The sequence below is a fragment of the Henckelia pumila genome, chromosome 4, assembly GCF_033568475.1.
Source record: "Henckelia pumila isolate YLH828 chromosome 4, ASM3356847v2, whole genome shotgun sequence".
NCBI classification, from domain to species: Eukaryota; Viridiplantae; Streptophyta; class Magnoliopsida; order Lamiales; family Gesneriaceae; genus Henckelia; species Henckelia pumila.
In genome coordinates, this window is record NC_133123.1 from 3822219 (window position 1) to 3847866 (window position 25648).

The following is a 25648-nucleotide window of genomic DNA, read 5'->3' on the forward strand; positions in this document are numbered from 1 at the left end:
TGTATTTTATTTCAACAAGAGGGCTTAATTCTCCAAAAACTGGATTAAGACATTTAAATGCCTAACTTCAATTAATTAATGAAAGAAACATGGAAGATTTCTTGATCACATGAAAAAATGGCGGATTCCGGTACTGAAGAGAGCAGCTGGACTTTCTACATACAAGGGTTCATGTGTGACGAAGATGATCAAAACAGCTCCTTGTCTTCAGATTACGAAACCCCTTCTCTTGTCTCCGATGCTGCTTCCTCCGCCGTCAAAAAGTTGACAGATTTCGATACGAAATTAGGGTTTCCTAACGGAATCGGAGGTAATTATTATAATGATGATCATGATGATAATGATAATAACATGGGCAGGAATATTATAAGTAATATCATGTGCAAGCAAAATAGTCTCAAGAAACAGAAAACTAAAGTGCCTGTGATGAATTATGAGCTATTGGACACCGCAAGTTCTCCTGCAAACAGTCCCAAGGTACGTTAGTCTCCCAACATCATATATAACTATTACATATATAGAGTTTTGTTATGCTGTCCATGGTTGCTCAACTCTATGTCCATCATGTACAATTCAACTCACCTATTGTACTGGTCAACTAATCTATTGTGCATGGTGGCCACAGAGTTGGGCATCTACATATATATTAATTTCTCGGTTTAATTTATATATGTATCTCTTTTTTTCTTGCATGCTAATTCGTCGGTTCGACAGATTTCTTACATGAATGAGTTCATGAATCATAAAGAGATCAAAGGAAAGGAGGCTGATGTTTTTGAGGTACGTACATAGTTTATCATGTTCATGATAATTAGACATTCGGGTTCAATGAAATATTTTTCGAGTATATTTTTAGCTGATTAATTATATATTTATTATCTTTCTTTGATTTTGTTGAGCAGCCCAAAATAAATATTTTTGGGAAGGGTGGATCATTGAACGATCATCAATTTGAAAAGGAGAGTAGCTGCACTGATGACTTGAAGAAGAGAAACCTGTGATTATTGTATTTTTTAAACTTTATTTACGTATCATCATGAATATATCAGAAATTAAATCATTAATATCAAAGAATAAAAACGATCACTTGGATACATATATATGTGTTGTATAATTAATTATATATTGTATTTTCAAGAAAAGGGTACTGAAGTGCCTAATTAAAGTGATCATGAGTGACATTCAACTGTACTTAATTCGATCTTTGTTTGATCATTATATGGATTTTGTGCCTCTCTTTCAAGTATTCTCAATTTGGACTTCTTATTTAATTTCTCCAGTATCACTCATTGGCATTTTTCAAATTAAAGCATGATCTTTTCAAATCAATATTATTGAATATATATAAATTGGGATGAACAAATTAAAGTTAATGTACATAGCGATGGATTTAGGCAGCGAACTCCATTTCCATGTTTATGTTCATCTAACGGATATATCACTTATCATGATTCATATAAAATGTGTTGTGCATATAATATATCATATATGAAAGAAAGTATTTGACCTTTAGTGCTCCAACAGTAAGGTTGACAATAAAATTATATATATTTTTTGTAGCTGACTTTTTAATGTAGATATATATATTATATATATTGGATTTTGATGACAAATATTATGCGTTAACTACATCTATAAGCAGATTTTAGAGATCTAACACTTTGATCTATATACACATATATACCATAGCTGTTTTTATGTCACACGAGTATAATTAACATGATTCCTCCACGTCTTTTGGGATAGCTGTTTTTATGTCACACGAGTAAAACTTATTCCAATTAATTTCGCTTATTTTTTTTCATATTATTTATCAATTTATTAATTAATAATTTTACATCAATTAAATCAAATAAATTATAATTTATCCATCAAATCAAATAATGTATTAACTATTTTTTTTATTTATTTTTAATTTACATTATATTACTTATCTATATATTACTTTTCCTATCACTCAAACCAAACGGTGTCTATTAGCTATTGCATCACATCTCTAGCAAAGGACCATATGTTTTTCAATTTGCGCATCTTTAGCAAAGGACAATATGTTTTTCGATTTGCGCAGTGATATATATCAAATTAAGTTTCAATCTATCTTTATTATTAAAATTTAAATCTTAATTAGAAAGGAAGATAAGCTTATATAAAAAAGTCTCAAAGTAATAGGTTTTGCCAATCTTTTTCAGTTTGCAATAAAACTTGAATTTTTTTGGTCGTGTATGGCAAAATCGAACATCCACATTCATTGATCATGTTCGGTTCTTGTAGCTTCGTCAATCTTTTTCAGTTTGAACTAAAACTTAATTTTTCTATATAAAAAAAATAAATAAATACTAATTATAATTATAACTCATAAAGAGACCGAATTTTCAATCTACAAATGATTGAAAACTAGTTATTGTATTATGAATTTTCGATTATGGTAAGATATATCATACACCAAAACATTTATTTTTTCAATCCCTACACACCAATAAATAGGATGAAACCAAGTGACATATTGATTGATGCATCCTACAAATATACCGGAAATAATAGCAAGTAGCAATCAATACATGGATAGATGGACTTGGAGATTTATATTTTACAAATTTGCATTCAATGTTTAATGATCAATCATTTTAGTTAGATAACAATTATTGAGAAGTGAGGATGCAAAGTTCAAATCCAAGAAAATTCTATTATATATATATATATATATATATATATATATATAGTTTTGTGACAACCTTTCTAATTTATATTATTTTACTCATAAATGATTGACGAGCGGGGCCTAAAAGTTTATAATTAGGTTCAGCTGGAAGGCTCCGCAATATAAAATTTCAGGCTAAGTTTACTCTATTTTGTTAGCACAAAGAGAATAAAGTACCCGACAAGAACCAAAACCAATACGTAGCACCTTTCACAGTGTCCTGAAGCCATTTTTAAACCAAATAATTACAATATACATACGTATATTTGCATGCAAAATTTCATATGAATCAGCGCGTAATATACTAGTCATTGGAACAGCTCATCGTTATAGACATGCGCTGTCTCAGAAAAATTCCATAGATTTTATAAAAACACCAACATGCAACATCTCAAGTAGGCAAGTGTGTATTATTAAAGTCTGTACCAAGAAACTATAATGAATTTTTGGTTGTCTCCGCACTTAAAATTCAAGAAATCCCATTTTCTGTAGCAGCCAACATAGACTATTATAACAACGGCTAAAAAAACTGTAATTAAAATAACCTTTTCCGGAAGAAATGTGATCAAGTTTTCTACAGTTGTCATCTGTCTACTTTTTCTCAGGAATTTTCTCCAACAATTCTGGTATGACTTCAAAAAGATCACCGACCAGCCCATAATCAGCAACCTGGTAGAAAAGCAAAGCGAAAAGGCATATGATTATCATAGTTTTTCAACTGCAGGCAGTAATTTGGTGATGAATCCGGTTTAATGATATATATCATCTTATCCTTACCAGAGGAATGAAATGAATCACCTCATGGACCTCTAAAATTTAATATCCATATAAACTTCTTTACCAAGTTTTAATCGAGAAAGTAAACTAGAAGCCTTGAAGTTGCACGATTGGAAACTAAATATAACAGTTTCAAACTTTCGTATGTACATGAGAGTGGGATGGATCAACAAGGACCTGGAAAATTGGTGCATCAGCATCTTTATTTACAGCAACAATGACCTTAGAATCTCTCATGCCTGCCAAGTGTTGAATGGCTCCAGAAACGCCAAAAGCCATGTATAATTCAGGAGCAACAATTTTCCCAGTCTGACCGACCTGGAAGAATAATGTGGTATCAGCATAGGCATGTGTAAACTGGGCAAAATCGAGAACCATCAGCATTGTTTAGGACTTTATAACTTTTGAGATGCAAGTTTTAACTACAATCTCTAAAATCACGATCTGTGTTATTTACAACAATGTTATGCATCAATCTCTTATGCATAACAGATCTAAAAAATCAGACCAATATCTATTTGTAATAGCATTGCACCTATCATTAAATCAATTACCAAAATTATCAAAAAATTAAATTGTATTTGCAATACAGTTTGTTATTGAATGAAAGACGAAGAGCATTAAATATGAACAAAAGTAAATGTTGACGCAATTTTCTATCATTTCCTGCTCAGAAACCCAGATAAGTTTTGTTCCTTACCTGTAGTTCGTTTGGAACATATCCCGCATCAACAGCAGCACGGGTGGCGCCAACTATTAAAAATAAAACGACAAATTTTTTTTAAGAAAATATATGAAGTAACAAGACAGCGGGGATGTTCTTATTTATATACGCAAAAATAAAAGAATAAAGTCATTTAGAGTCAAATATGTAATCCACCAGAACATTGAATTTTAGTAGGTGCTGGTAAGTGGTAAACCATGCAGAAGTGCAGTGCCCTATAATTTATGAGCTTACTGAAAAGAACCTGCAGCACCGAGTTTCTCCGCAAGCTTGTCTATCATTTTGAAATTCTCGGCACTTTTAAGAGCTCGTCCTCCGGTGATCACAACACGTGCATTTCCTAGATCTGGTCGTTCAGAATCTTGAGATGAGAGGTTTATATATTTTGATTTGCCAATTGCACCATCTGAAAAAGAGAACAATCATTTTCTCTTCTATAGAAACGATGAGTACTTACAATTTGACAGCCAAACATGCCTATTCTCAATCTCAATTCGTTAGGCTAGACAAAAATCTCCGCTTACATAATTGAGCATTAGATATGAGTTAGAGAACAAAGGAAACTGGAAACCTAGCCACTCTAATCCTTCAATATGTGCAATATAAATTGGCACAAACCTTCGTCTAAGGCCGAGAGATCAACCTTCTCAAGTGGTGCAGCATCAGAATCTGAACGAGTCGGCATAGGTCCCAGTGGGAAAGACGTGGATCTAATTGTTAGCATGCAAGGGTTGGTGCCAGTATAACGGACAGTACTCAGAGCATTGCCAGCATATATTGGCCTGCCATACAAAAGAATGGTTAATCGAAAGGCAATAAATCTTTTATTTCTCATAAGAAAATAAATTCTGCTGGTTAAAATCAAATTTCAAATTACCTCACAAATTGATGAGACCCCTGAATCTCTGTGATATCAGTGATAGGAGAAATGTCCAGCAGAGCAGCTGCACGAGGGAGTATATTTTTTCCAAAAGAACCAGATCCAGCAATTATATGTGAGTAGCTACCTTTTTGCTGCACTATGCGTACCAGTTGAGCCCATGGTTCTGCCAGAGGATAGGTAAACTTGTCTGAATCAGCAATAAGAACCTGCATAACAAACGCATGGCAAACTTCAGAATCCAAAACAAAAAATTGCATGGTATATAATGTCATATATTGCTAACACAGCTAACTAGTATCTGGTAAATCAACTTTTTCCCAAATTATAAACCATTAGTTCCAGTTTCAAATAGCACAAGTGTTTGGATTGAGGATCCATTATTTAAATCAATTGCACTTGATTGGATAGCTATGATTTTTTTGAATTTCAATTTCCTTCCCTACCATTTTAAACTTATATTTTAGTCATTCGAATGGATTTGAACAGCTTTCAAATTTGGAATCATTTGAAATCCACTTTGAAATCATTTCTTCCAATCCAAATCCACCGAATCAAACACAAAGGAATCTGGAAACCTAGCATCAGTATGTACATTTTGGACATACAATTCTTTAGGTCTGCCGACCAACTACTTCTCCACCGCAGCAATCCCATTTCTTAGAAAACAATATGGGACTAAATATTTTCATACATGGTTACCTATCATGTGAAAGGAAGACACTTTTCACAGTTCTCTGCTGTATTTCCGAGAGAGGTTTATGTATAATACCACGGGGGCACCAATAATAAACTTCATTATTTCCCACCAAGCCTGTCACTAGCAGCTATTCAAAGCCAATTGATCATACACCAAAAGGCTAGATAAATTTGATGATGAGACGGTTTAATATGTTTTTGGCAAAGACAGACAATTCTGTTGTCATCCCTAGATCATCCTACCTTTTTAACCATTCATTAAAAACCCTCAAAGTGTGCTCAAGGTGAAGCAATGTGCAACCTTCGCATTTGGAGACATGCCAAGGAGCATCCCTGCAACGAGGTGTGTGGTTTGGGCATAAAACAAGCATCTTGGATCACCTAGAAGGCCCAAGGCGCGTTATAAATGAAAACCAAAGTAATAGTCGTTCATATTTTCTTGTACTGTAACGACGACTTGTTTTATTACTTTGGCTTGTAATTTACATAACATGTAAACTTTTTTCATACATCCAAATTTTAAATATTATTATTTGGGGCACTTCAGTTTGATAAGGCATGTGCCAAGAGCCCAAGAGCCTATATTCCATTCACATGTGCGCCTTTAACATCTGCGTATTTATCATTTATTTTATTCCATCATTCAATTATACACAAGACGAAACACCTGAATTGAAAGGTTATTTGCAACAGATATAGAAAACTACAGAGAAGAAGAAGATACCTTGGAAATGGAAGGATGCAGTGAAGCCGCATGGGCCGCTGCTTCTTGCAAGGAAGGACCAGAACCAGCAAGCAGTAAAGATACTAAGTTGCCATCACCCAAAGATTTAGCAGCCTCCACAGCACTCAACGATGAAACTTTCATTGAGCCTCCTTCATGTTCAGCTAAAACCAGTGTGCTGAGCTATGCAGCAAACAAAAATATAGGATCCACAAAAAGTTATCTCATGAGAAAATTTTCAGTTGTGGAAGAGTAACTCATTCAGAAACTACACTCCCGAAAATTAAAGAAGCGGCATTTCTTAAACACGATATTGATTAGAAGCACAAACGAAGGAAATTTAGGCCCATTTGTATTCCTTTAAAGGATTTCCTTTAAGCACCAAAACATTGGCTATCAATTTATCAAGAAAACAAATTGTCATGCATTGCTTACCGATGGCTGGTAATTAAGTTCAACAAGAGAGCGAATTCAGATACTTGCCCCAACCCCCTCTGTCAACGCAGCTTAAACCTAAACCAACATATTTCACCTACAAAATCTAAAAAAAATCCAATCTTTTTTCCCGGCATGCGTTCTTTATACTAAATACTTTGCTACTTAAAAGCACAAGAAATAATTTTTCCGAACACTGCCCGCTTCGTTTTCACCTTCAATTATTGTTAATGAACCAAATTATGCCGCTATGAACTCGACAACAAGATGACTTACAGAGCTATAGCAGGGGGATACGCGACTAGAAAAGGAACGATTTCGAAACGCTCCGAACATTGTCTTGATCGCCATGAGTTTTGTTGGCTTTTTTAAAAAAAATTTAATTTATTTTATTATTATGATGGATTACTGTTGGAAGAGTTTTGCTCCAGGAAGACGAAGGGACGAACTCGATTTAACGGCGTCGTTGAAAGGGAGACAACGCAACACTTGCCTAATTTATTTATTATTTATTTATTTCGAAAAATTATGATTTTTATTTGAAGGGGAAAATAATTTGCAATTTTACTGCATATGTATCTGCCGTTCTATGATTTTGATAATATGACCTACGAAGTTTAGATTTTTCTTTCAATTTGAATTATTTTTTCGATAGAACAATGAGTCGCCCATGAATGTGACAAAGACATCGTATAATAATAATAAACATGGATATAACCAGGGGTGGACCCAGAAAATTTGGTCAGAGGGCACAATTACGGATGGAGCTATGTGTTGTTCCGCCCTAATTTTTTTTCCTATTTTTTATACATTAAATTTAGTCAACTTTGTCAATATCTCCGTGAAAAAATTTAAAAATAAAATGATAAAAACTCAACACTAAAAAAATAAAGAGCTTAAAAAATTTTAGTTTGGATAGAGATAAAAATCTGACTCCGTTATTGGATACAATTCATAAAATAATCATGAATATGCATTTTATATCAACTAAAAGACGGCCATAAAAGTTAAAACATTATAATCAATTCATAATAATTCATTATACAATTATTTGATGAGTTATTAAACATATTTTCTTTGAAATATAATACATCAATATTATTTAAAATTAACATGTACCATATTTTATTTTATTAAAAAATTAATATAAATATACACTAATAATTTTTTAAAAAATTTGAGGAGGGGCCATGCCCCCCTGGACCCTACATGGGTCCGCCCCTGGATATAACCGTGGGATGTTAGTAATTTTTTTATACTTGTATGAATATCAAGAAAAACTATGATGTGTTGCAGGCGAAAGAAATTTTTATATATTAGCAATCGAGACACATGCGTTACAAATGTGTAACGAAATATATAAACATTAGGTGTACATATTTGTATATAAATTTTATTGTTAAAGTACTTGATTGAGTTGAATATATTTTATAATTTTTAATTTTTTATTTGTAGTGCAATAATTAATGTATTAATATTAAAGATCTAAGTTCTTGATCGAGTGTTGGAGTTGTTTTGGAGCAAGTGGTGGTGTTTATACAATATTAATAATGTTAAAAGAGTATAGATCTAATTATTTGTAACTTATTTACAATTATCATATTTTATCTGTTTTAAAAAAAAATTAAAAAAATTCTTTATCTTAATCTAAGTTTTTTAATATTTAATTTATCATATGAGTCTTGACTCGTGAATATAATTTTCAATAATTTAAATGTATCATAAAACAATATAGTGATATTTTATGCACTTAACACTAATCTATTTATATAATTTAAAACTTCGGATCTTTGTATAATAGATATAGATTCATTTTCATCCACAAGCAAAAAAAAAAACGAAATAGTTTTGATGTTTCAATTTTCTAAGCATTGGATCTCTATTTAGCATACACACAATTTGTCAATTTTGATATCATCATAATAATCGATTTACAAAATTATCTTGACCAAATTTTTAAGTGTATATAAACGAAAGACAAAGTCGATAATGCACAATGTAAAATTTTAATTTTGATTCACACTTTTATAATAGAAGAGATATAGATTATAGATGTAGATAGAGATTTTTTAATAAAAGAAATTTTTTTTGTTCATATAAGTTTCCCCATTGCAATTTTAGTATAGAGTATAGATATATTATAGATAGAGATTTTTTAATAAGAGAAAAAAAAATTACTTATATAAGTTTGTCCATTGCAATTTTAGATATTTATTTAATCAAATCTCAATTTCACAATAATAACTTATTTAATTCGTACTATTTTCCCTCATTTTTCTCAAATTTTTTTTTGGGACTAATGATATAGTGTGCATATGTTAGTAATATATCTGAGATAGCGTCGTTAACATATATATCACAATCACCTTCACAACTCAAACAAAAATTAACTAAATAAACAAAAAAAAATATTAAAACTAAAACATGACTACATAAATTATCAAAATAAAACATGTACATCTTACAAAACGGGTCATTTATTTTTCAAATAATAAACTGAAAATATTCATTTGTTATAACATAAGGGAAGGGTCGATGCTATCTTGAGGATAACATCTCCAAAGTGATTTGGACGGATCAGATCATATCAGCAGATCAATCTGTTCCGTCCAAATCACTTTGGGGATGCTATCCTCGGGGGTAACATGTACTAGTCCATAACATAGGATATTCATTACAATTAGAACACTATATATACACAAACAAGGTTTTTAATAATATTCAGATCATTTTATTTTCAATTGTACGATTATATTATAACACACAAACATGCAATCAATGTTCTATACAAAGTTACAAACTCCTCATAGGAGTCACCTTATTTATCAAATCATGCCAAACAAATAATAAATCTTCCCACAAAATCCCCATTACTCCCACATAAAACAACCTCAAAAAATAAAATAAAATAAAATAAAATAAAACACCTTCAACTCCAACACATTCACATCAAATAGCCAGAACAAGTGATGAACCAAGAAGAGCAACTCCAATGGTCCCAACGACACCACGCACAATTGAAGAAACACCATTATTAGGAGGAGAAGCTTCCTGAGAGGGAGCTGCGGTCGGGTTCGTCCCCTCATCGGAAGGCGGAGAAGGGGATTCTTCGCCAGAAGGTGCCGGAGACGGTGGCGGCGTCTCCACCGCCGGAGCGGGTGGAGGAGAACGCTTGCTTCTATCCGCCAAGACAACCACCACCAACTTCTCATTCTTGTGGCAATTATCATCCACCCCACTGATGAAATAATGCGCCCCTGATTCATTCAACTTGATCACCGTGTGCCCATCACTGTATTTTGCAATAGGCGATGTGGTTTTGCAGTTGGTGTAATCGTCTTTGGTTACATGCAGCACAGAATCTTGATCCGCAGCATACACAAACACTGCAAATTTATCAAGAAACAATCCCATTGTATATATTAATTAATGCCATTGAAAATGGGCATGGTTAAAATATCATGGTTTTTGATTATTTATAAAATGATATGCTTCACTTACGCAAGGAGTCCCCAACTTGAAACCGATTCCTTTCAGCCCATTGATTGTACTCGGAAGATTTAGGATCAGCGGGAACTGCCCAAGTACCTTGGGAGCCACCAACCTTAAATTCAAATGCGTCACCTTTCTTGATCAGCAATAGAACATTGAAAATCCCCAAGAAACAGATGATGTTGAATCGAGCCATTGGAGAAGAATGCATGCACCCAATAAGCTAGGCCAAGAACCAAAATGAAAGAATATTGTTTTATATATGCTGGAAATGTTGGAATTTGTTGAAGGTGATTAATGAAGTAATGAAGATGTGACCAAGGTAGCTAGGTATTTGTAGGTGTGGTTGCACAAGTTGTGGGGATGAAGATTTTGGTGCCTTTTGTTATTCTTAGCTTCCACTGAAAAATTGTTCCGCTAGTTTATACTTTGCTTCATCATATCAAGAATTTTTCCATGTCTTGCACTTTGGGAAATGGTATCCAACAAATATATTTAATTAAAGGGAGATGTATATTTTTAATATAATAATGATTCCTGCACATCAGTATGCAAAGATTTTGTGTGCACCGCGTGATGTTTGCGCGAACATCTTATATGTTCATCTGAAAATAAAAATCCGATGTTCGCGTGAACTTCTCAAATGTTCGCACGAACATCACGTGGTACACACAAAATTCCCTGCACATCATTTCTCATTTTTTATATTTGCTCTTGATCTCATTAGATTGGTTATTATCAAATAATTTCAATTCTAAGCGAGTTTATTAATTAATATTGGATACATGGTTAATTTCCTTGAATCTTTGTTACTCTTGAAAGCAAAATCACAAATCATTTGAGGGTATATAGTAAAATTGTGATTAATCTATCTAACAATATATGCTTTGAGAATAGATTCAGTGGCATACAACGAGCAACGTATGATTTTTCGTGATATAATAATATAAAGTTTTAAACAAACATTTAAATGCAATTATAATTTATAAGTTTATCCAGTCAATCATGGGACGACCGTAATAAAAATAATTTCAATTTATTTTACGGAATTTTACTACCTTCAATTTTTAATAATCAGTCCCGGTTTCCGGGGTAGGGGTTGGATCCGATCCGATTAAGTTTTGGGCTCAGGCCGACTTGAATGGACAGACCAAAGACCCATTCAACAATCCAAAACGGGGCCCATAAGAGAAGTCAAACTTGACCCAATCAAAAAGTCTACAAGGCCTGCGCGTCGTACACACGCTCCTCCTCTCCTTCCTCCATGAGAAGGAAGCGCGAATCAAGGCGAGTGGGCTACAAAGTCCTCGATCCCACGTCATTTTCGCTCCAATGTAAGCAGTTAAACCAGATGGATTGAATAAAATCCCAGAGAGAAACATAGATTGAACGCATAAAACGGCATTGTATGTGAACATGGTGTTCATGGTCTCTCCTCTCCACCTGACTCGCCGAAGAGATCATTTTCTTGGTTTTGCGCATGTAAACTGTATAAAACCATAATGATTAATTTGCTTGGTTTGGAAAGGCCCCTGATCTTTGTTAACGGGAAGGTCAGCTGATTGATCTAGGGGCGGTGGGTATTTTCTTGCTGACATTTCGTTTGTCTTTTTCTTTTTTAATCTGGGTTTTGGATTTTCAAGGGACTTTTCAAGTTAAATTTCCCTTTTTTATAAATAAATTTTACTTATTTGGGGGTGAAGTATCTGAAAAATGTGGAGGGACCCAGGAACTCCAGCTGATTCCTATTACCAGGTTCGGTCTGAATGCACTGATGTTCCCGAAAGCAAGTTCAGGATCAAGGTTCGGTGTTTCTTTCCTTTTTATCGTGAATGAGATTCAAGTTTTCAAGCTCTAGTTTAAAATAGCCATTTAGCTATGATCCGAATGCTAGAGTGATGGTGTTTTATCGATTTGTGGCTGTTTTGCTTTTGTTTGATCCATATTTGATGAGAATTGTGTTCCTCCAGCTGACCAATGTCATGAAGAATCCAATAATATAATTGTCAAGCCTTATGCGTTCCTTTAAATGTGGCATCTGAAAAGGGGATTCTTTTTAAAGGTTTTTTCTATTTAGTGGAGCTAAATGATATTCCTGAATTCTGATCAATATTCTCTGACCTCTACTTACGCAAGCTAGACACTAGGCTTCAAGCAATTGTTGCTAACACTAATTTTGCTGCATGCTGATTTTCTTCTACAATTTATTTTTATTTAGAGTGGTGGATTTCCTCCTAAATTACTCGAACCTGGTTATGTTAGATGACACTAAGTGGAGCTACGAGTTTGTAAAATTTAGGTACGAGTAATTTGAACAAGAATGCGAAATTGGAGGTGTCGTTTGATTCAGAGAGAATTTTTTAGATCCTTGGAGTGAATTATTTTCTTTCTATTATGCAATCAGGACATGCAGGAATATATCTGAAAAAGGGTGGTTTGACTGCCTTGGAATTGTTTTCTTCTAATATATGGAGAGTAGAATGATGAGACTAAATTTGGAGATCTTGGACAAGTGGAATAACAATTTGTTATAGTACTATCTGCTTTTCAGTGCCAGAATCTAGCTTGTTAGATGAATGAAGCAATGCCATTAGATTAGGCAGATGCTATAACATTAATCAAAGTATTGTGTGTCATTTTCTGGTTTCATATAATGAGAGTTTCTATTATGATTTCTTAGAAAATTCAAGCACAATCCTCTTCTCCTTTAACTCCATCTAGGTTTAAGCAACTTCTTTTTTTTTATTCATCAGGCTGGAAAAACTTTAAGTGCACGGAAATGGAATGCTGCTTTCTCTACAGAAGGTTATCTTGATATTGGCAAAACACTCGGTCGTATTCATCGCGGGGTAAGCTTGTTTTTATAGGGATTTGTTGCTATCACTTTCCACTTAGTAAATGATTTTAAATCTACTCATTTGAAAGCTAAGGTGCTTGGATTCAGACCCTTTCCACGTGAAGTCATATTCTATCTTGGCACGTTATGTGAATGTATATCTTTTTTTATCTATGTTTTGTGCTTTCTGTCTATAGCGTCCTCTTCCTCATAGAAAATAAAAAAATCTGGTATTAATTCATAGATTTTGGTCTGTAGGGAGAAGATGTGAGTTTATTATTATTTTGTACTTTAATTGTTTTGCCTGAGATCATCTATCAAATTCATTACTGTCAGGCGTTCCACTAACATGATAGAAGATTTTGTGAATTTTTAGTGGTGATTTTGACAAAAGTTATGGTTGTGAAATATTTTTATAATCATGTCTCAAAGGGAATTCATCCATCAATCAGAGGAGAGGTTTGGGAATTTCTATTGGGTTGTTATGATCCTAAGAGCAGTTTTGACGAACGAGATCAAATACGACAACGCCGGAGGTACTTGTTCCTATTTTGTTGTCAAGGATATAACCTGTATCGCACAAATGCTTCTGTATTTTTCGCTGTTTGGAACATTAGACTTCCCTTGTGGGGTACATGAAGTAGGCACTTGCAGCTGTTTCTTATGAAGCATGACATGCTGTGGTGTGATAAGGATTAACTATTGGTCTGACAATAAAAATACGTAGGCATGGATAATATGACTTCGTTTTGATAAGCACTTTGAAAACATTTTAGTTTTCTACAAGTAAAAAACAATTTAAGTATTTGTTTGCATAAGATTTTTGTGAAACGTTTTTGAAAATTATTTTTAAAAAAGTGTCATCCAGATATAGTTTTTAAAGAACAATTGAAAGACGTTTTTTTGATATATTTAGAATAAAATCCGTGCGAGAATTAAAATGTTTTTATATAATAGTTGTCCAAAAACCTTATTAATTATTTTCAACCATAAATTGCTTTTTTTTAAAGAGCCGTCCAAACATCTTTTCAACTTTAAAATGTTTTTATAGAATAATTGTTCAAACACATATTTATTCTTAAAACAATTTTGAAAATATTCTATAAAAATTTTGTAAAATGTTTTTTTTTGGAAAAATGTTTTATAAGTACTTATCCAAACATGGTCTATATCTGATATTCAAATCAGTTGGTTTTATGTTGTTTATTCTGCTTGTCCAAAAAAAGAAAAAATCCAAATCTTTTGCTGACCTAATTTAATACCTGTCCACCTGCAATTTGTATTTGGCCAAATCAATATCTACTCCGCTTATTAAAACAAAAACAAAAGCAATCCTTTTGCTGACCTAATTCAATGACTATGATATTTGGATTACACTGTTAAACAAATATTTATTCAGTATTCCGTCATTTTGAATTATCAGTACATTAATAAATAATTTAGATTAATACTAAGCGATTAATACGTGCTAGAATAAAAATTTTAAATTCTGCCTGACGCTTGTTAGAGTGCACAATACCTGTCCTGAGTTAATTTAGTAATGTACTACCCAATCATGGAGTTGTTTCCATGTATCCTTGCAGAGCGAAGTATGCAATGTTGAAAGAAGAATGCCGACAAATGTTTCCTTTGATTGGAAGTGGCAAGTTTGTCACTGCACCAATCATCACTGAAGATGGTGAACCTACTAAAGATCCTATTGTACTTCAACAAATTAATTCTGCGTCTCTTTCTGAGGAAAATGGTAATCATGGAACCACAGCTGGTATTTAATTTCAGCATCAACTGTATGTGAACAACTTTATACCTTCACTTTGATGCTAAGAGTCTGACTTTTATGTTGTGGCACAGATGCTTCTGGTGGCTCCCACACAATGAATCAATCAAACGGGCATCATCCTCTGGACAAGAAAGAAATTCAGTGGAAACTTACATTACATCAGATAGGTTGGCATTTAATTCTGCCAAATTTATGCTTATTTTTCATATCTCTTGTCTGTACCCCGTGGCAAAGTATGATGTATATGAACTTATTTCTGTATGGTTTTGTGGGTTTTATGTGTTACTCATTTGAGAATTGATATATTTGTCAGGTCTCGATGTGGTCCGTACAGACAGGACGCTGGTATTTTATGAGAAGCAAGAAAATCTGTCAAAACTTTGGGATATACTCGCTGTGTACTCCTGGTTTGATATCGACGTTGGGTATGGCCAAGGTTAAGTCACAAGAGTCTCTCTCACCACTTTGTCTCTCATGGGATTATATGACTCAACCGTGGACCAATGTCCAGGGACACTGACTCATCTTGCAGAAAGTTAGTTGATAGATAACAAAATAGCGATATATATCTTCCTTGACTGTCCTCTACCTGTGCCTAAGTCTAATTAACCATTTATCATTGCAAAAATGTTGTTTTCATCAGCACACGTATCATGTCGTGTGCCCAAGGGTTTACACAAGTGAAACTTTAAACAACGAGTTCCATTAACAATTACTTTGCATTCGTATGCTTTCAAAAATGATAAATTAACTTTAGGAGTATTATGCTTTATAAATTATGCCCATCCTTTTCCACTAATTGATGTGGAATAGGAGCATCACAAGCACCATTGCTCTAGTAAGTTGATTCAGAGAACGGTAGCTACTCTTCATAATCTTCCAATATAATTCATAATAGTTGGTTCTCTTTTTATTTTGTAAAATGTGAAATCTGCAAATCAAATCAATATCTTAATTTTTTACATTAAGTGTCCCATAACACATTTTTCTAGTTTATACAGTATCACCCGCACGTATAAGTATGCTCTGTGATTTGGATTTTGGCTTGGAAGTAAATTCGCAAACTTAATCTTTGCCTCTGCACATTTCCTTATAAGTCTACCAATGAATCATGATGAGCTGGTTATGACTTCTTATGTATATACTTCACAGTTCACACACAGTGTTATCTCGGTGTACACTTGCATGCTGAACAACATACCTGTTTTGACATTTTACATGCTGAACAGGCATGAGCGATCTTTGCTCTCCTATGATTATGCTCCTTGATGATGAAGCCGATGCTTTCTGGTGCTTTGAGCGGTTGATGAGGAGATTGGTACATTTCATTTAGTCTTTTTCCCTTTTTATTTTTTTTTATTTTTTTTATTTATGATGACATATTAATGTTGTGACACAAAAGTTCCTTCTACAAAATATTTGACAGATGGGATTTCATTCGGTTATTTAACTCCTTGTCCACTGCTTCATCTTCATCTAATAATTACTAAAACTTTAAATTTTGAAGCGAGGAAATTTCAGATGCACCGAGAGCTCTGTGGGGGTGGAGGAGCAACTTGTTACTCTCGCTTCAATAACTCAAGTTGTTGATCCTAAACTTCATCAGCACTTAGGTATGCTCCTTATCAGTTGGTTTCCTAATGTCTATCTACCAATTTAACTGTTGATCATTTTTCCATTTCTCGAATTTCTTTCAGTTACTACTAGTCAGCAATGTTAAAAAATTACAGAAGGATATAGGATAAAATAATGAACTGAAATTTAGAGAATAGAGAAAGATACAAATTATTTATGTTTCAAGAGTTTCAAAATTTTGTCTTTAATGTCCGCTGCATTTTCTTATGCGTAATTAAAATCTGTATCCATATGAGAAAGTAACATGTTATTTTTTTATATCGAAAACAGAAACCCTGGGTGGGGGTGATTATCTGTTTGCTTTCCGAATGCTCATGGTTTTGTTTCGTCGGGAATTCTCTTTTGGTGATTCATTATACCTTTGGGAGGTAATTGTTTGTACCATATACATTTTTTTTAATTCCTTTTATTTGTTTAAACTATTTTTAGGCTTTTTTATATCTGTAAAATTGTAGCATATGCTTAAAGCAAAATTTCAGGAACATGATAGTATGGTTTAACATTCCTATTAGACACAAGTTTTCTTCACTAAAATTACGTTTTGGAAATTGGTTTAAGAGAGATTTTCTTGGATACAAGTACATTTTTGGCAGGGAAGACAGAGTTCAGCATGTGAGAGAAAAATGGGTGATACATTTTGCCCAATGAATGGGCTGCTGGTTTTTGGCCTGGGAATCTGGTCGCTTGCCAGCTGAAATTGTTTGGTTTTGAGAAAAGTTTTTGAATGCTTGCAAGACTGTAGAAGCTAGCCATGTAAAATCTCAAAACCTATTTTCTTTGAGCAGAAAAGACAAGCCTATTGTCTCTGAAACTTGCACCTTTTGGTTTTATCAAATTCATTTCTAACCCACCAAACATCCAATCTTTTATCGAGTCCATGTTAAAGGCCTTAGTCATAGCTGATAAGTGTTTGAAGTATGGACTGAAGCTCATTAAATTCTGGATTGAATAGGATGTCCGCTTTATGTCTATTAGCATATCATATTCCAAATATCTGTAACAAAACACAAGCCTCTATCGTATTCCAAATATCTGTAAGTTGAAAATGATCATCATTTGATGTAATCTTTTAATATCCTTTGAAAATTATATTACTGTTGCTTGTCATGCTTTATTCAAAGTAAAAACATTTGTTATTTTTCTTTCGCTTGTTTTCATTCCCCCGTCAACAGATGATGTGGGCCCTAGAATATGATCCTGACTTATTCTCGGTGTATGAGGAGCATGAATCAACTCATAATAAGTCGGAGGGATCTAAAGGGAAGGTCAAATCGGCAAGACAGTGCGGGAAATTTGAAAGAGAGAACATGAGAAATGGAGGCAAAAGTGCTGCTGCACCTCTACCGATTTCTCTTTTTTTAGTTGCCAGTGTACTAAAAGATAAGAGTGCAAAGTTGTTAGCAGAAGCCCGAGGCTTAGATGATGTTGTTAAGGTTAGCTCCATAAGTACATAATATCTGGTTTTTCATTTTCTTATCTTAACAAAATTGCGTACTTACATTCTGTAGTAGTATAACTTGTGGTGATTATGCTTGCCATAGGCTTGAAAAAAATCGATATATGTGAGAAGTCAAGAAAATGGTGCATAAATGGGATTCAATTAAAAAAAATGGCAGTTATTGTCATAAAATTTGTCTCATAACCTAATTGAACCATTTATTATGGAAACCATTGATAGTACTGGGGAATGCATGTCTCATGCATTGAAGGTGTATAATACTGAAGTGGTGTGTTGTAAATTTTTGTACATTTCAGATATTGAATGACATGACGGGAAATCTTGATGCCAGAAAAGCATGCACCGGTGCCATGAAGCTTCACAAGAAATATCTAAAAAAGGTATTAAAAGAAATCTTCTGTATATTGGTGTAGAATATACTAATGCTAGAGCTTCAGTATTCTTTTGCCATGGTCTTAATAATATAATCGGTTGTTGCACTGAAATGACATTCCAGCTGACCCCCTGTTTTTGTTGAAATATCCTTGCAGGCCAAAAATGCATGATACAGGAGTAAATGTAGCTACTATTTTGGCTGTGCCTTGGAACATCAACCTCACTGTGGCCTGAAATTTGAGCAGCCCCAATAATATCCATGCTATTCTGATCACTGACATTGTACCTTTTAACATACAGAAGAGGAATGATGCCTTGAATTCCACTGTAGTTTTTTGTGAACTATTTATACCGCTGAGAAACAGTCATAGGATGTTCTACTGTTCTGTAACTCTTTAATCTTTCTCAAAAGTTGTACTTCAATACAATAAATGGAACCATTTGTACGAAATCTAAGTTATATCAATAATAGAGTTTTCCTTTTACTGGCCGTGCTTCCTTTATTTTGTACATAGAACTTATCCTACAATATGCAATAGTTTCAAAGCCTTATGTTTAAAAAGCCATCGCCTCCACCTGAAAAGTGGAGGAAAAGAACCTGAGCTGGAAAAAAGTCGGGGTAGTGTCTTACTGTCTGGTAATATCAATAATATCAAAATAATATATAAGAGCTACTGATAATTTAAATTTTTTAAAAAAAAATTAATGAGAGCAAGAATACATAAAATTATTATCAAAATTTTGGTTAAAACGAAATGCCATCTGAATTAATTTAGTTCAAAACCAATTAGTTCAAAACCTATAATCAAACAGACCGAACCAAATTAAATTTGATTGTTTTTGTTCTATCCAGTTCCACATTAACCAATTATTTGAGAAAAAAATTTAAAATAAGTTTTATTTTGTTTATAAAAAAATCCAATGGAATTGAGTTTAAAAAATTGAAGTTTATTAAGAAAATTGATCTACTCGATTCAATCTGTTTTCATAAAAATAACCGAAATAACATGAGTTGACCGTCTTTTTGGGAAAATAAAAATCAGATTTCTGAATTTCACCACAATAGGAAAATTTTGAATTAGTCGGTTTATCTCAGTTATTACTATTTTTTTCATTATTGTTATTAATATTTCCAATATTTGTACCATCAACATCATCATTATTAAACAGTGAAATCTGATCATTCGGTTTTGTTTAATGTGTTTTTATATTAAAAAAATATTAAACTGAGTAAACCAAGTTCTTAATAAACTTCAATTTTTTATTTTCAATCTTTATTAGGTTTTTTAATAGAAATTCCATCTTTAAAAGAATTCCACAATTTTGATTAATTTGGATGGAAGCCGAAATAATAAACTTTAATTCGGTTTTTGAAGTTTCAGTTCAGTTAAAAAAAACGGTTAAAATTTAAGAAAAACATATTAAAAGCATTATAATTTTGTTTAAAAGGTTCAATAAAAATTGAATATAAAAAATATTGAATTTTATTTAGAAACTCCGTTTCCGAGCTCTTATCCATATTCAGTGAAAATAATTGAAATTAAATCGAACAAACAGACTTAAGTAGTGTTTGAGAGAGTTTCTTATAAACACTTCTTAACTTTTCATTAACAAAATTTTTTATTAACGAAAAGCTGAGAAGTGTTTCCTAGAAGCTCTCACAAATACTACCTTAAACAATTTCTATAAAAGAGAAATCGGATTTTAAATCAATCAAACCTAATTTCGGAATCAAACTGGTTTCATCCCTAATTTGTTAATATTATTTCTATTTTTATTCGTTTTGACAACATTAAAATTTTGAAATTACCATTAATTTATTTCATATAATTTATTATTATTCTTTTTATAAATATCGTTAAGTTTTTGTATTTAAACAATATAAAAAATATTCGATTCAAACACATCTGAGATTATGTTGATAGTAAGATTCACTTTAGATACATCACAACTCTTCGATCAATGTGAATCATATAGCCTTTGTTTTTAATTCAATAGATAGACCTCTAATCGAAAAGATTATATTGTCCCTGCTTTAAGTATTTTCTCTCTCCTCCTTTCTTCTTTTTTCACGTCTCTGTGTTTTCTCTCTCCCCCTTTCTTCTTTTTTTCAAGTCTCTGCTTTGTTTTTTTTTTTTCTGTCTTATTTCTTTCTTTCCTTCCTCATTTTCCCTCCTCTTCTTCTTTTTTTTTTTTTTGTTAAAATCACAAAGCGATCGACCGCCTTGGGAAAGCGATCGACCAAGGCTTGGGCTCGGTCGACCGCCGTCCCTGCCAAAGCGGTCGACCGCCTGGGGAAAGCGGTCGACCGCTTGGGTCAACTCAAACTATTGTATATATATTTTATTGTGTAGTATTATTATCAAAAATATTGATGGTTTAGTGGTTAGAGTTCAGGAGGAGAGAGGAGAGCCAGGTTCGAATTTTGGAGAGGAGAAAGGGAAGGGAGGAAAGAGGGAAAATAAGAGTTGGACATTAAATTTTTTTTTCAAAAAAAAAAAAATCAAACTACCCTTAATTGAGATCTTTTGATTGAATTAAAAAGTCAAAAGTCCCTTTTATTGAATTGAAAACAAGACCAGACCTATATATTTAAATGGCCAGCCAGAATTAACAAACACACTCGGTGGGGGCATATAACTCATTCACACGAAAATTTAAAGCAAAATGAGAGATGGAGCTGACATTTAAATCTAACAAAATCAAAATGAGAGAACCAAAATATTGTGATAAAAAGATCCTAAGAGTATCAAAATATAGAGCATGGATGTTCTTTGTCAGAAAGTCCTGGGAAGAACATAAACATGAACAACAAGAAAACAAATATAGTTTTTTCTATTTCAGTATAAGCTACAGACAGTGTATTATTTCTTGCAAACAATAACAAATGAATGCCCATAAATCTCAAACTATATGTCCATTCTCTTCATCTGCTTGTTGAACTAGAATTGTTTGAACCATGATGCAGAGTTTCTTTTATCTTCTTAAAAGTGCACATCTCTGCCTCCATTTCCTGTAAAAGAACGAGTAGATGACATTAAAATGATGAAAACTTAACCATTTCACAGAGAAAATGTAGAAGAATGTCAACATTTTCACAGGAGCTTCTCTATACCAGAAGAAAATCCTGAGCTTTCATCAATTAAAGCTGAATGTCAGGAGCAGAAAAGTCAGCAGGGAAAGCAGAATCAGCGAAACCAGGCCAAGTCGAGATCGGTGGGCCGCGCTTCTACGAGGAAACTCTGTTGGAAGAGAACACTCCTCCCCGTTGAAGATAACTTTGGAAGGGAATCCATCCCCTTGTGGTATGTTTAAATTTTTTATATGTTTCTTTGTGAATGAAAGCACGGATTGTTGCTTTCCAGGAACTCTAGGATCCGTTTCAGGGTGAGTCCCATTGACCTCTCCAACCAAGTAGTTTAATCCAGGCAGGCCTTGCATGAAAATGGTGTTATTGACTTGAGGTAGCTTTGTGCCATTGAATGAGTAAGCTTTTTCGAAACCAGTGAAAGCCTTCTTTAACTGGACGGCGGAGAACCAATCAGCGAATGGGAAATCATCCCAGTTGAAAAGAGTTATTCTCGCTGTCCATCCCTTGTTGTAATCTGAGTCAATGTGCCAGTTGATGCTCACTCCACAGTTGTCTGGACAAGGCAATTTGGCTGGTAGATTCTTGTTCTTGATCTTGGCCCAAGCTTTAGCTTTCTCTGTTCTGTTGATGAATGGTACCAAAAGGGCATCTGCGGGAAGAGGCAAAGGAGCCGAGTTTTGATCACAACGAGCTTTTTCGGCACATCCACATGCACAAGTGTTGCAAGGAATAACTGAATCAGCGTAGTAAGCTGAGTAGGAAACGCAGCATTTAGATTGTTTCGGCTTGGGGCGAGTCATATTGCAAGTCACTTGCCAACTTGCTACCGCAAAAGTCTGAGCAGCAATCCCGGAAGGATCAGGAAACTCTGTTGGATCGACTCTAATAGGAGTGCCACACTTGTAAGTCGGGTTGAGTAGGCCATCGATCTTCCAGTTTTGAGGCGGATAAAGAGCGGTTCTGTTCAAGTCAGGCGGAAGTTTGAACACTTCTAACTGGAAAATGGCTCTAGCCTCAGTCTCGTTCATTGTCTTTGGCAACAGAGTACCATTCTTGCAGCAATTTGGCAACCTTCCGACCTTGTCATCGTTTTCCTTCTCACGGGGTAAGTCTGCTATAACTGGCTTCTTTTGGCAGTTCATTACGCTGGAGAAATCGAAATCCTGGTAGTACTGTCCTTGAGGGCCGTAAATGCATTCCGAAGGGTCTTTTTTGTGGGTATAAGCGCCTCTCATATCGTTAATGAACTCGTTTCTCATCCACTCCCAAGTCAAGTTCCATTGATCAAGACGACCAAGTGGATGGTTGTTGTCTATGGTGACTTGTGCAAGATATTTGTTCTCATATGCTCGAAGAACATCGTATGTGAAGGAGAGATCACCGTACTTTCGAGGCGAGAACTTGGTCTTGAGTTTGTCCTTGTATTTTGGGTCCCTTTTGCAGCAAACATGCATGTAACTTCCTGAAACAGTCAATTTTAGCTCAAATTCATCAGATTGCAAACATTTGGTACTCAGAAGCCATATGATAGGAAGAGCTGGCATATGTCTTGTCTATAAACATGTATTTTTAAGGTGGTTTAAAATCAGATGAGACATATTATTCACTAGGAAAACTAGATCCAATAAGACGAATACATACATACAAGAAAATCCACCCAAAACTCCTGACTACCCTCAAACAAACATAAGGGAATGCATTTTGATATGGAACATTAGAGCACCATTTCTAGTACAGATTCTGCATGTCCTGGTAAACGATTCAACGAAAAGTTTGCGGCATTGGCTTACCTTTTCGAGTGGCTGCAGGGCATTTGTACCCTTCATTAACAAGCTTAAGTTTTCTAGGCATGGGAGTGCCTTTAGTTCCAAGCCCAAATTGTGTTCCTTTGAGATTGACCTCCACCATCATCTGACCATAATCATTAGCAGTCTCTATCGCAGTTTTCAAATCAGCCTGCGGATACCCTGCGAAAGTGGTTCCATTATTCCCGACTCGGACAGGATATCCTTCTCCATCAACAACCACAGCACCGTCGGCGGAAACCAGCAGCTCTCGGTACTGAAAGCCCACAAAAACTTTCCAAGATTTCAGTTCTCGAGCCCCGGCATTGAGAACAGACAACATGGCATTAAATGACCATGCCTGAGCCGAAACATTCTTCACAAATGGATACTCTTTCTCTCGTCCCATGAATGTGTAAGACACAAAGATTCCATCGCAGTTCTCTTGTTCCGCAGGCGGTGTCTCCGGTGTGTCAAAATCCTGAGCATTGGAGAAGTTGATGGTGGATACAAACAAGACAAGTAAAACGCAGGACCATCGTATTCTCATGCCTGATTCTCTTGCCAACATTTGTAAAAATGAAAAGTGGATTTGTTTTCAAATCCCCCTCTCTTTCTTTTTTTTTTTTTCTTTATTGTTATTATTATTTTTGGTTGAATTCTTGATCTTGAATGAGCTGAAAAAGGAAGCGTCGGGGGGACTCGGCGGAGCGCCGGAAGTGTTTAGCTTTCAGAGATCACCAGGCAATGCCCCGTGAATTTGGACACGGTGCATGAAGGTGATGAGAAGAAAATGGTAGAAATGAGACGAGAAAACAATGTTAGTTACTGCTGGCATGGGCTAATATGAGTCGCACGTTTTTTGTAGGAACTAAATTTAAGAAGCGTTTTCTTCCTCTAGTTTTAGCGATTCTTGCGGAGGCCAAAACACGGTGTATAAATGCAATATTTTTAATTTCCCATTCACCTTCAAAACGAAGGGAAATTTTGGTGTACAGTTCTACATGTCATTTTTTTGTTAATTTTTCGGCTAAAATTAAATTTATAAATTGGCACGTATAATATTGGTGTATAATACACAATTAATTTGGTAAATTCCTTGACTTATTAATTTATAGTTTTTTTATTTAATTTAACTATAATTGAAAGTATCGAATGAACTAAATTCTAAGGAAAAAATATATGTTTAAGTCATTTTGTGATACTCGATACACCTTGATGATGATGATGAGTAATAATATAAATGAACTGAATCGAATCAAATATTAGTAAAAAAAAAAAATTTAAGTCTCGAATTAAGATCAAAATTTTGTAGTTTTTTTTTTTTTTTTGCTTGAGTTCGATTTGAAATTAGGTTTGAGTTCAGTTCAAAATATTCGATCATATTCGCGAACTATTCAAACTATTGCATGGAGAGAGTAAGGTTTGCCTCCAATTCGGTTCGAAAAAAATTCGCAGTATTCGAGTTCGACTCAAATTTAATAACTTTGAGTACAAAACAAACATTGATCGGATGAGTTTGAAAATCTCGTCAACCAGTCGATTCAATTACAAAATTGTGTCTAGTTCTTAAAAAAGATGTGTTACTTCGTGAATCTAGTTGCCATATAAATATTGGCCATCCTTATTAGGGATGGCAATGGCGCGGATTTGGCTGAACCCGGGACCCGACCCGCCCCGCCCCGCGAACCCAGCGGTTCCAATCCGAGTTAGACCCGTTGGACCCGCCATAAATTAAATAATTTTAAATTTATTAAAATAAAAAAAATTAAAAAGTTTAAAAATTAAAAAATATCATTAAATTTAATTTCAAATATAGATTTATAATATTTAAGACAAAAAAGAAATTATTCTTACAAGTTTAAATTTATTAACTTGTAATTAATTAATATTTATTAGCTAAAAAATATTATATTGATTTATTTTTATACTAAACATATCATAATAAAATAAATTCATTTCAATCCAATAATATTACACATTCAAATTATGGATAAAATATTAATTATTTAGTATAATAATATAATTATATATTATTAATATTACATATATATTTTATATTTATATATATACATTAATATTTTAAATTTTTATATATATAATACTTTGGCGGGGCGACTTCGAGGCGAGTTTGGCCAAACCCGAAACCGCCCCATTGTCATCCCTAATCCTTATCTAGGTCCATTCCCAACTATGCTTGTGTTCGAATCATAAACTCAGATCGAGGTATACTGAAACGACCCTAACTCTATAATAAAT

General features: G+C 33.8%; 5 protein-coding genes across 7 annotated transcripts; 2 read left to right on the forward strand and 3 right to left on the reverse strand.

The window, feature by feature from the left end:
• Positions 1–1267, forward strand: LOC140867342 (uncharacterized). Its single transcript, XM_073272417.1, has 3 exons — positions 1–477; positions 715–780; positions 903–1267. The coding sequence occupies exons 1-3, from the start codon at positions 118–120 to the stop codon at positions 999–1001; spliced, it is 525 nt and encodes a 174-aa protein (XP_073128518.1). The 5' UTR covers positions 1–117; the 3' UTR covers positions 1002–1267.
• Positions 1268–3019: 1752 nt separating this feature from the next.
• On the reverse strand, positions 3020–7393 carry LOC140865735 (electron transfer flavoprotein subunit alpha, mitochondrial). Of its 2 annotated transcripts, none has more exons than XM_073270477.1 (8): positions 7214–7393; positions 6503–6685; positions 5077–5288; positions 4818–4981; positions 4444–4605; positions 4176–4228; positions 3653–3793; positions 3020–3367 (listed from the first exon to the last, which is right to left on the reverse strand). In XM_073270477.1, exons 1-8 carry the CDS (start codon positions 7286–7288, stop codon positions 3290–3292), a joined length of 1068 nt encoding a protein of 355 aa, XP_073126578.1. In that variant the 5' UTR covers positions 7289–7393; the 3' UTR covers positions 3020–3289. The 2 variants fall into 2 exon arrangements, with proteins under 2 accessions (XP_073126578.1, XP_073126579.1); XM_073270478.1 differs by having other exon boundaries at positions 6503–6680; positions 7214–7348.
• Positions 7394–9671: 2278 nt separating this feature from the next.
• Positions 9672–10713, reverse strand: LOC140867116 (early nodulin-like protein 9). Its single transcript, XM_073272192.1, has 2 exons — positions 10439–10713; positions 9672–10323 (listed from the first exon to the last, which is right to left on the reverse strand). The coding sequence occupies exons 1-2, from the start codon at positions 10638–10640 to the stop codon at positions 9887–9889; spliced, it is 639 nt and encodes a 212-aa protein (XP_073128293.1). The 5' UTR covers positions 10641–10713; the 3' UTR covers positions 9672–9886.
• Positions 10714–11689: 976 nt separating this feature from the next.
• On the forward strand, positions 11690–18999 carry LOC140860039 (rab GTPase-activating protein 22). Of its 2 annotated transcripts, XM_073262788.1 has the most exons (13): positions 11690–12005; positions 12133–12232; positions 13183–13278; positions 13698–13801; positions 14849–15009; positions 15117–15212; positions 15359–15481; positions 16275–16363; positions 16553–16658; positions 16951–17048; positions 17853–18113; positions 18436–18519; positions 18670–18999. In XM_073262788.1, exons 2-13 carry the CDS (start codon positions 12143–12145, stop codon positions 18682–18684), a joined length of 1323 nt encoding a protein of 440 aa, XP_073118889.1. In that variant the 5' UTR covers positions 11690–12005; positions 12133–12142; the 3' UTR covers positions 18685–18999. The 2 variants fall into 2 exon arrangements, with proteins under 2 accessions (XP_073118889.1, XP_073118888.1); XM_073262787.1 differs by having other exon boundaries at positions 11690–12232.
• A 2226-nt stretch (positions 19000–21225) lies between these two features.
• On the reverse strand, positions 21226–24176 carry LOC140866019 (COBRA-like protein 10). Its single transcript, XM_073270875.1, has 3 exons — positions 23396–24176; positions 21630–23067; positions 21226–21527 (listed from the first exon to the last, which is right to left on the reverse strand). The coding sequence occupies exons 1-2, from the start codon at positions 23958–23960 to the stop codon at positions 21653–21655; spliced, it is 1980 nt and encodes a 659-aa protein (XP_073126976.1). The 5' UTR covers positions 23961–24176; the 3' UTR covers positions 21226–21527; positions 21630–21652.
• Positions 24177–25648: the final 1472 nt, after the last annotated feature.